General features: G+C 45.6%; 1 protein-coding gene across 1 annotated transcript; it reads right to left on the bottom strand.

Annotated features, from left to right (window-relative positions):
• Window positions 1-3,820: 3,820 nt before the first annotated feature.
• Window positions 3,821-5,001, bottom strand: LOC142397216 (POU domain, class 3, transcription factor 4-like). The gene has a single exon (XM_075480558.1). The coding sequence runs from the start codon at window positions 4,940-4,942 to the stop codon at window positions 3,854-3,856; it is 1,089 nt and encodes a 362-aa protein (XP_075336673.1). The 5' UTR covers window positions 4,943-5,001; the 3' UTR covers window positions 3,821-3,853.
• Window positions 5,002-11,353: the final 6,352 nt, after the last annotated feature.

The following is an 11,353-nucleotide window of genomic DNA, read 5'->3' as shown; positions in this document are numbered from 1 at the left end:
TATTTATGGCCCGCAGTTATAGCTCTTGTCGGAAGCCTTGGTCGGTAGAACACACATGGGTCATGTAAAGTGCACAGTTTGGGGCATTTTAAGGTGAGAGAAGAGACAGAATTTGCATCTAACAGTCAAACATCCACAGGAACGAGACGCTTCCAGTGTTCCTTATTGCGTCCTGTCATGTGTGGCTGCTGTTTGCTTCATGTCTGTGTTCAGCAAACAGACTCCAGCTCTTTGCTTTGCTCCTGTCTAATTAAAGAGAAATGTGATGTTGAGTGTCCTTTCTTTGACCCTCTACCTTGCCGGTTTTACTGCAGACAGTATATCAGTGTCTTATTGACTCTGATGCCTTCCCTGAAACGTTGTACCGGTTACGGCTCTTTTATTCTGATGCATTAGTTCACTTCATTGACCTTTTTTTTTTTTTTTTTGGGGGGGGGGGGGGGGTAAACACTTCTAAAAAGCTTTGGGAAACCATTTATTTAGAACAATTTGGTGGGTTCCTTTTTCTTTTATCTTCTGAAGTTCCATCCAAAGTCTTCAAAGCACGACACAGAATAAATTCAAAGAGAGCAGAAGGTCCGAGAAGAGATGCGATTGTGAGAAAAAGGTGCGAGTCAACCGCTCCCATCACCCCCCCCCCCCCCCCCCCCCCACCTGCCAGTAAACAACTCCGCTCATCCTCCAGACCTGCTGCCACATAACCCAGCACTTCTGCCGCCTCCGTGTTGTCGCCGTCCCGTCTGATCATCAGTCCTGAATCTGATTCGGGAGCTCAATTATTCGCCAGAGTGCAGGGCTGAGTCATCTGAGCCGAAGCATTTTGCAGAAATAATTAGCTGAAGTTTATCATTTAATACCTCTGCTTTCATCCCGCACCTGTTATAGCTACTTTCCTCATTGTTTTTCTCAAGTCAACCCCACACACGCGCGCACACACACTCACACACACACCCGCGCACACACACACACACCACCATTAAAACTTGTTAATGTTGCTCCAGACTTTGCTGGAGCTCCACTCTGAGGAGATGGAAGAGGCTCCAGGATTCCGCAGTGCTGCTCTGGACCTTGGCTTGTTTCTCTGGCTCCTCTCCCCGTCCAGGCTCATTTCTTCCCACCCTGAGAAATCGGGGATTATTTCAAACTAAAATAGATGGATGGAATCAATCGGCCGTGGTTTTCTACTTTTCCTCTTCATCTACATAACCGCCCCCTTTCACCTCCAACCTTACACCCTTTTCTCCCTCCTTCTCCCTTCCTCCCTCTCTCTCCCTCTCTGTCTCTCCTACCCCCTCTCAGGGCTGCAGACTGAGGAGATGCATAAATTCAGACACATTAGTATTCCAGTCAGGCTCTCCATTTCAAGGCAAGGCCTAGCACCCTTCCGCCTTCCCTCCTCTCCTCTCCTCTCCTCTCCTCCTCTCTCCCCTCTTTCACCCTCCCTCCCCGGATCTATTTTTGAATGACTTAAAACAGCGCTGCATCCACGGGGAGACTTATTTCCACCCCATCCCTAAAAATTATTTCGAGGCACATTTTTTTTTTATGTGTGTTTGCTCTATCTCGCCCTTGCACGGCCTATTATGCACAGCTGTAGTCTTTTAAATGAGATTCATCTGCTTCTGGTTGTGTGTGTGTGTGTGTGTGCGCTCGCGCGCGTGCGTTTGAGTCAGCGTGTGTGTCATTGTGTTTTGCTGTCAGGCCCAGCGGCCCGGGCGATAAATCACGCATGTCTGATTGAGGAGGGCAGAGGGCCCGGACAATAACATTTGAGTGGAGCTGCGGGAGAAAGCGGCTCAGTTTCGCTGTGATCCACAAAGTCCACGGTCCCGTTCTCACTGCTGTCGGTGACATAGAAAAAAAAAAGTTGTGCCTTTTGACACGACACTGAAGGCTATGCCGCTTGAGGAATATCCCTTTTTTTTTTGTATAAATGAATATGTGAATGAAGCTTAACGTGGTTAAAGCGCAACTTGCAGGTGAACAACCGCAGCGACCTAAAGAGCAGAAGCGAGTTTCTGAGAGTATAAAACATCTCTGTGGGCTTCACAGTCGCATTTCCCACAATATCAGAGTGTTGTTCACTGAGGCAACAAAATAACCCCTCAATGCAAAACTCTCTGCAAAAGATCTCCCTTAATTTCTTTATGTCACTTCTGAGCTGATTATGTATTTATTTTTTTTAATGTATAAAATGATCAAACAACTCCAAATGTTATCATAAAGCATATGGAGACATATTTTCCTACACACTTTCAGTCACTGAAGTTATCAACCTGCAGTTTGCACTTGTGACTAATGCTTTCAGTCACAGGATGAAGTCAGACAATCTTTTTAAAGTTCTACATTTCAAAAGCGCTTTTGAATAAAGAAACTCGTCTTTAAAGTTGGTTTTTGCTTCTTGCCTGAATAGTAGTAATAGTAATCATAACAACGTGGGTCATTTCTGACTCCTGGACACTCCTGGACACACGTCCAATTTTCTTTCTAGACAGTGAGCAGTTGTAGCAAGAAATTGTTTATTACAACATACATTGTTTATTTCAAAAAACATAATAATACAAGTTTTATACTGAAAATAAATAATTGCTTGAGCTGTCACCGAAATTTTGGAGAAAAAACCGCCGAAACAGTTCTATCTTACTGAAAATATTGTTTGTTTTGCTTTTTTCCCCTTATTTATCTATTCCTTCTTCCTCCAAACGTTGCTGATTAAGTGCACGAATAACTAACAGCATTCTGTTTAAATTAATGACTCCAAAAGGGTGATATATAAAAAACTGTACAATATTGGAAAAAAATTACTTAGGAAATAAACCAAATAACAGGAGTATTTGAGATTATAAAAAGTGTTTCTCTCTTTTTTTCTTCTTCTTCTTTTTGATACTGAACGTACATTTAAAATTATAGGCAGGTGTGTAGCGTCGTCAAAAACCCCATCTCTCTATTCTCGGCTCTGCTTCAGAGTCCGCACAGTTTATGTGGTCGAAGATGATTGAAATCAATTAAAAACAAAAACAAAAAAAACAAACAACCAAAATAAAAAAGATTCATAAACAGCTGGAAGCTTACAGGCCGCCGCGAGGAAGGAGCTGAATACAAAATCCTGCAAGTGCTATTTATGTTGCAGTACCTCTACAACTGAAGTGACGGCCTATGTTTGCATATGCAAAAATAATAATAATAATAATAATGATAATTACAGGCTGGCGGCTACGAGTATGTTACAAAAATAATGAATGTAAATACGTTGAGGAGTCTAAGCCCGAGGGAAGCGTGAGGTGGACTGTAAAATGGTAAAAAAAAAATGTAAAAATGGCCTCTGGTGCTGCGATAAATCAATTAAGGAAAGTGAGATCAGCCTCATCATTTGCTTGACGTCCGACAGAAGCAACCCAAAACAAGTCAAAAAAAAAAAAAGAAAAAAAGAAACACATCAGTTTCCACGTTAGTTATTACAGAGCTGATGTGGAGACGGTGACACAAACCAAAGGCGCTGGTAGGTAATTATAGGCACATGTTTTTTTTTGTTTTGTTTTGTTTTTGTATTCATATCCGTGATGTAGAAAAACAACCTGGCGGGCTCCAGAAGTTGACCCTGAAATGTGATGTGTGGTGGAGTAATGCCCCTCGTGACAGTTAGAAAATGACGAAGGCTGAGCAGGTATCTCTGTTATTGTTGTTGTGGTTCAGTGCTGGAGGCGGCTGGAGGAGTCTGTACCGGGACTGTCGAGCAGGCTGGAAGGTGCCGCCGCGCGTCCCTGCGCTCCAGTGTCTGTGCCGGGTGTGTAGGAGCTTGAACGTTGGATTGGGTGGGGGGGGTGGGGGGGGTCATCCCCTCCAGAGGCTTCGGTCAGAGATCGTGGCACGAGGAGGCGTCCCCTGCGCTTCCGCTGTGAGAATAGGGTCCCTCGTGCGGCGGCGGCTCCCCGGGCGGCGTCATGCGCTTCTCCTTCTGCCTCCGGTTGCAGAACCACACGCGCACCACCTCCTTCTCCAGCTGCAGCGTGTCCGCCAGAGAGGTGATCTCCTGCGCGGACGGTTTGGGACACTTGAGAAAGTGCGTCTCCAGGACTCCCTTCACGCTGACCTCGATGGACGTCCTCTTCTTCCTCTTCCTCCCCTGAGCTGCTATTTTGTCTATACTGCTGGAGCTGCCCGTGGACGAGTCGGCCTCCTCCAGCCACTTGTTCAGCAGCGGCTTTAGTTTACACATGTTTTTAAAGCTCAGCTGCAGCGCCTCGAACCTGCAGATGGTCGTTTGGGAAAAGACGTTACCATACAGCGTGCCCAGAGCCAAACCCACGTCGGCCTGCGTAAAGCCCAGCTTGATTCTCCTCTGTTTGAACTGCTTGGCAAAGTGCTCCAGCTCGTCCGAGGTTGGCGTCTCCTCGTCGGAGTGGTCGTGGCAGTGGTGCCCGCCGAGGTCGCTGTGCTCGGGGCTGAGAGTGTCTCTGAGGCCCGGGTGCATGCCTTGGCCCTGCGGGTTGGGTGGAGGTGTGAGCCCGCCGTGGTCCAGCATGCCGTTGACAGTGAAGCCCGTCTGGGAGTAGATGTTGATCTGCTGCCCGCTGGAGATGGAGGAGTTATGGGACACCGGAGTCCCCCATGCTCCTGGGTGGTTGCCGTGGTTGTTGTGATGAGGAGAGTGATGTGCGACGTGCGGAGAGCGGTGATGGATGATGCCGAGCTGCAGGTCCTCTCGGCCTGGTTTCACGTCCTGCTGCTCCATGGAGGTCGACCAGGGGCTGCCCTCAGACAGGCTGCTCGCCCACTGGTGCCCGAGGGGGTGTCCGTTACTCTGGACGCTCTGCAGGTAGTCACTCTGGAGGAGTTTCTGGTGTCCTCTGTAGGGGCTAGCAGGCTGCATGGCCTGGCTGTCCGCGTGGATCATTGAGCTGGAGCTGAGCAGGGTGTAGGGGCTGGAGGCAGCTGTGGCCATGCTGGCTGCTGAACCCCACTAATGCTACTGAAGGAAGGCAGCGGCTCAGACTCTGACATCTCCCTCTCTCAGGAGTCTCAGCAGCAGCCCCGGCGCTGACTGACAGCATCCAGCTCCACTCACAGTCCGACTGACGACACATCTCCAACCAATGACGGCGCAGATAGCCAAACCTCCGCCTCTGGAAGAGAAGCAGTGAGCAGGGAAGGGTTAGGAGCAGTTGAACCGGAAGTGTGTCGTAGTGTAGGTCCACTGGGTCTGGCTGTGGAATGATGTGATCGTGGAGCGCAGTTCCTGTTTATTAATTAAAGTTTCCAACTGATTTACGCACGGGTTTACTGCTGCTTCTGTCACCCTCGAGCGCGTGTAAAGAAAGAGATTAAAGCGCAATGGCATTTCTTAGACGTGCCAGCACTTAAATTAGAAGGGTACAATCAAACTAAGAGCAGTTCTCACTGCTAATTATTAACTTAAAGAGAACATTTCCTCAGGTGTTTGTGGAAACTGTGTTTTACGCACATTATTTTACGCACGGTTGCGAAAAACCCTGAAAACCATATTTGGACAGGAACTCATGAGAATGAGGCTACTGCTGCTGTTTAGTCTCTAAATTAAAAAAAAATAAAAATTCTACAAGATATTGGAAATTCAACATTCCTCTGACAGACTAGTGTTTTCTGTTGATTTGAATTCGTCTGACATTTTTTACAACGTAACAACCACTTTTCTTCAGAGTCCAGCCACTTGTCACTCACTTCCAAGTCATCTCAGAATTTTTAAATACCTATTTACATATCTCCGAGCTAACTTGGCTGCGTAATTGTATTTGCCATTAGACGGCTGCGTCACACTCTCCTTATTGGTTTGAAATTCCATTAAACATATTGCTCGAGCTCCCAGGTTAAGCTTGATTTAAATTTGCATACATTTTCATACATTTAGGAGAAATAAAAGACGGCTGCAGCCACCAGAAAGTCATTAAAGAGCACCGAGACGAGCCACGAGCTGCCTAGCTGAGACGTGAGCGGGTAAGAGCAGGCCGGAGCAGGTGAGCTGACTGGCGGGCAGGAAGTATGGACTGAAGCCGCTGGAGGGTGGACAGGGCCTCGGTAACGGGAGGAATGACAGGCACTGGCAGTAGGCGGGGAAGAGGGGGCTTTCTCCGCTCTGTAAAGCGTCGTGTAGGGCAGCTTATAGGCTTGTAGATGGATGGAAAAATAATTAATCAGATGGAAACGTTTGTTGTCTTTCTCTTGCTCTTTTTCCAGCGCGGATCTGCGCGTAAATTCTCGATGTTCCCTCTTTGAATGATGGCTGAAAGTGGCTGAATATTTGATGTGAATGGAAGTGTTGTTCTAGTGGCCTAGTTCGGCGAACTGGATTGCTTCGTTTGAGACGTTATGGGATGAGAAAAAAAAAATGGGGTGGGGGAAGGGGGGTGTTGGTGAAAGTGACGTTGTTTGTAGTAAAGTTGCAGCACAATGGTGGCAGCAGCGTTTTAAGAAGAACTGCATTTTTCATACGTGTCATATTGGATGACACGCCACGGCTAATTGATTTAGGAAAAAAATCCGTCTCGTGCTTTGAATTAATTCTACGTGAAACTGATATATATGTCCAAGTTTGGAATTTTACGAATGCAATTCCATAAAAAAAACATTTTTTTTTGGAAGATAATTTTGTGTCTTTGCAAAGATAAAGTCTGCGGGTTTGAGGCGCTTAAAGCAGACAGGAGAGGGACATGGAGAGGGGGTTGTATTGCTCTCCATAGTCTAAGTTTCTAAGTGTAACAGATGCTTCTCTAGAAACGCTCCTTGTGCCGGTTCCTTTTATTCGCATCAACATTTTTCTGCCGTCGAGCGCGTTTCCATAGCGAAGCAAATAAAAGGCAAATCCCCGCTCCGCGCCTCCAATAAAGAGCCCATTCACAGATAACCCAGCCAGCCCCGCTACACTTGCACCGCACAGCTCTGCGGCCTCTCTCCTACCAAGGTGCACATTACTGCTGAACAACTCCAACTAATGAGCTATAATTTCTTTAATTTTGCCTTTGTGGGGAACGCTCATTCGCGCTTGTTTATCGCGTTTGTTTAGCGGCTTGTTTGGGTTTGCTTGGCGGCTCTGAGCGAATCCGAGCACAGACTTTCTGGTGACTCTGGGCTGTTTGCTGTAAATACTGCGAGCTAATCAATAAAGGGGAAACAATGGGCTGGAGAAAAATGCATAAAATTAATAGGCTGCTTAAATGAACGCGATTTAGATTTAGTCCAAAGAGTAATTGGGGTGTTAGATGAACTTGTTGTTCCCTAATTATTTTTAAGCTGTCAAATAATTAAATTGCCTCCTGGCTGCTGGTTTCTTATACAGCTTGCTGTCGTGGGCATTAAAAAAAACAAAATCCAAAAGTCTAATATTTGTGCTTAGTGTTTCCCTTTCCTGCTTTCTTTCTTGATGTTTGCAGCTGCAGTGACTTTACTGTGGTGGAGTTTGTGCAAACATTTCCATAAATCCCGAGAAAGTTTGTAAAAAAAAAAAGGCTTTCAGTGAACACCTAAACATTCTGTATTATATTTTTCGTCTACGCCTCCACTTTGGAGCTCCTGCTTACAGATAAATCAGGCTTTCTACTGTTGAGACAGCCTCGGGCCCCGGGGCGGGACCTGTCACTTCTGGTGTCACGACCTTTGGAAACTTTCCCCACGGAGCCTACAATCTCTGCCCCTGCGTGCCAGCAGTGGCCGGGAGTTATTTATTTATTTGTGTGTGGAAGGGGACAAAAAGTGCTTTTTCTCTGCCTTTATTGTGAGAGAGAGAGATATCTTTTTTTTGGTTGGTTGGTTTCTCTTGGCTGTGGTATTTATTAAGTAAGTCAAGCTTTCAATTGTTTTCTAAATTAAAGCGTTGGTGTCATCCTTCAGTCTAAACTAAGTCGTCCCCGAGGTTCCCGGACAGAAAAATCGATGCTCCCATTAACCCGTGACGTTGCTAATAGAAGGACAGTCGCCGTGTTCGGACGAGACCAAACTAATCTCGCGTCATTTGGGTGACAAGCTGTTTGTTTTCTTGATCAACCTTACCCAGAAAACGTCGTTTTGTGAGATTTCTCTTCCTTTTATTTTTTCAGGGCATACCTCTGTGTGTGTGTGTGTGTGTGTGTGTGTGTGTGTGTGTGTGTGTGTGTGTGTGTGTGTGTGTGAAAACACGCATTGGACGCACCCAGCAGCTACAGCTCATCGCACCAGTGTAAATATGTAAATAAATTCATAATGCATGAGGTGAGTTCGTTGGTGTGTCCGCACAGCGACGCCCTGGTTCAAGGGGGTTATATGTGTAGGCTATGTATGTGTGTATTTTCTCTCTGTGTGTATCTTCCTCTGTATTTTCTGTAGACTTGTGCGCCTCACGACGTGAGGGAGGGTTTACTTTTCAATAAGTTTAGAGCAAAATATAGAGTCTCTTGAAAATCCTGGCAACAAACGAGTCTCTGCAGGTTTTGTTTAGCCTCAAAGTGCCCTTTTCGGGTGTTTTGAGCCTCTTTTTGAGCTGTTCGGAGTTTAAAGAGAGAGAGAAGGAGGGGGGGGGGTCTGCACTTATAACGTTTATGACATGGGAATTCAATAAAGGGTAGGTAACAAGACGGAATAAAAATTCGGCACACAACGCTGCTGCCAGAACTTTTCTGTTTGCTACAAAATCTCATTTCATATTGAATTTTTATTTCCAGCTAAAAGGAGGTGAGAAACTATTTAAAAAAAAATACTATTCAGGCACACAGACCTGCTCATAACTTGCTTCTGTTTAGGTTTGGGTTGAGCTTGAAAATACAATTGGAACTGCTTGGAAAGAGTACACTAAAGTTAATATTTCATCCTAATATATATTATATATGCATATATATATATATATATATAATATACGGCATGTCTGTATATTATATCTATACATTCTGACACTGAAGGTAAAGTTGAAAGACTCAGGATCCTAAGTTGTTAGGATTTGTGCAGTCCCTTCTAATTATTGTCATCAATGACAAAAAAAATAAGTCCTCAGTCACAACTAGGAGCTCGAAATAAATGTCTAAGACCTGAATATTAGTATTCCAACAGTGATGCAAATTCTGGCGTAAAATTATTTTTGGGTCTTCTGGTTAATCACACAGTAACACACAGGCCTGGGGTCGGGCAGCCACTCAGGTCTTCCTCTCTACACTCGGAGAACAAACGCTCTTTGAACAGGCAATTGTTGCAGGATTGGGTCCTATTTTTTCATTTTAATATTTTTTTTGTGATCTGAAAAAGGATTTGAAATATCTGAATGAAATTGAAACTCTTTCCTTTCCTGAAAAAATGAAGAAAAAAAAAGGCAACTCTTTTTGCCAAAGAGTTTTCTCTTGTGTGTGTGTTTGTGTGTGTGTTACAGGTGCTGTCTGCAGAAGAGGCCTGAGTATTGTTCCTGGGTCATTGGAGCAGCTATGGCTGGTGGAAAAAAAAAAAAAAAAATCTACATAACATTACCATCTGTTAAACTTCAAACAGCTCAAAAACAAAAAGGCACAGACGGACACAGAGCATCCTAAGCAGAGAGCGGTGAAGAGTAGGAGTAAGTGTACAGAAATGTGATGCTCTTCAGCACCTCTCCACCTCCTATCCCACATCCCCCTTCGTCCTCTCCTCTTTTGCGCTGAGAGCGGAGAAGAGCTCGTGGCTGAGGCCTCTGATGGCACCAACAAGCAAACCCAAAGAGGGCAGGGTTGTTCGGGAAACTTCCCGGAAGAAACCCCCTCCATCTATCTCACGGTCCTCTTCTTCAAATCTTGCGCAAATAATCGAATGCAGTCTATGTTTAATGAATGGCCCCTGCAAATTGTGTGTAGGATACGAGCAAGTTCTCTGCTACAGCTGAACAACCAGCCAACACACTTTCCCATGTGGCCCAGAACCCCCCCCCCCCCCACACACACACACACACACACACATACACACACACACGTGCACAGGTCCCTCTGAAGGAGAAGGCGGAGCCGGCAGTTGCACATCTGCATTTCAAACGCAGACTCTCTGGGATTCATTATTAATTAGCCTGCTGAGCCCTGGAGGACTGGTGATGCTGCCATCACACCCCCCCACACACACACACAGAGACACACAAACTCACACACACCTCGTGACCTATTTGCCCTCTCTACAGTTAGACTCCACGCTAGATTACTGAGTCGTACAGGAGAATTGCTTTCCTCCCTGCCATCACATCATATTCCCTGATTCCCTGCAGAATGCGCGGTAAAGATGATGAATTAAAGGAGAATGTTGTTTCATTAAGCTGAAAACTGTGTCGCTGTGCTTAAAGCACACTTTGCAATTGAGTTGTTTAGTATATAATATATCGGAGTGGTAAACAACATGTGAGAGGATGAGAGAAGCATTGAAAGCAGTGCTGGTTCTTTTATCACCTAAATAAACAATACAAAACTCCTTTTTTCTGTTGCCTTTGTTTGCTTCATTCCACTGTTCCTCTTTGCGGGAAATAAGTTGGGTTTTGTTTGCCTCTAATTTAGGAGTGTGTTTTCTGCACACGCAGCCCCTCGCCTTAACCTCCACCAGCAGCAGATAGAGGCAGATTAGAAAGACACACGGCGGTTATGCATGAGCAATGTCTCCGGGGTCCGAGAGGGAAGGAGAGAGACTTCAAACACACTGCAGCGGGAACGCTCTGTCCACAACACGAGTCCCACCGCTGCACAAAGTTGGGGCTGCGCAGTTTAAAAAAATAAACACGTATGGAAGAAACGAATGCTCCAATTTGGGTTTCAGCCGATTGTGTGCCTCCTCTGTTGCCCACGGATGAATTAGTATGCGGGGAGCTGAGGCAGAGATCATACAGGAGCATCAGATTGTGCGTGATTCTCTGACACATTTGTGACTGGATGGTGCGATGACTGCTAATATTTGAGGATGCGGTAGAATGCGTCTTCCCGTTGCTTCTGAAAGTGGAGAAAGCTGTTAGATCTTTAATTGGTGGTTGATAAGCTGATTACACTTTCTTCCCCTTAAGCATGTTTACATCCATCCATCCATCCTTGGATACATGGCTCAGATAGTATTACCACTGCCAGTGGGGCTATAGGTGGACTGACTGTGATCTCTCACTACACATCAACACCTCACCAACAAACTCGCTCAAGGCTATAAGTAAGGCCCAGACAGGGTTACAAACTCTGGCAGTAATTTGAACATAATTGCATAATCGAGCAGGACACCACCATCATCCCTGTCTGCCTCTAAAGTCTTCAATTTAGGAGTCCCAGTGGCTGAAAGCGCTGCTCAGCTGTCACCTTCTATCTCTATTCAAACTGATAGTGCATGAGAGTAAAAGCACTCTCACACACTGCAGCATCCCAGTGAGGATAGGTGC

This window comes from Odontesthes bonariensis, chromosome 13, assembly GCF_027942865.1.
Source record: "Odontesthes bonariensis isolate fOdoBon6 chromosome 13, fOdoBon6.hap1, whole genome shotgun sequence".
In the NCBI taxonomy this organism is placed as follows: domain Eukaryota; kingdom Metazoa; phylum Chordata; class Actinopteri; order Atheriniformes; family Atherinopsidae; genus Odontesthes; species Odontesthes bonariensis.
The sequence above is the reverse complement of the archived record's forward strand: the minus strand, read 5'-3'. Positions and strand labels throughout refer to the sequence as shown.

Bases quoted from the DNA above. Each gene is read 5' to 3' on its own strand.
- LOC142397216 (XM_075480558.1), bottom strand. From the start codon at position 4,942: ATGGCCACAGCTGCCTCCAGCCCCTACACCCTGCTCAGCTCCAGCTCA.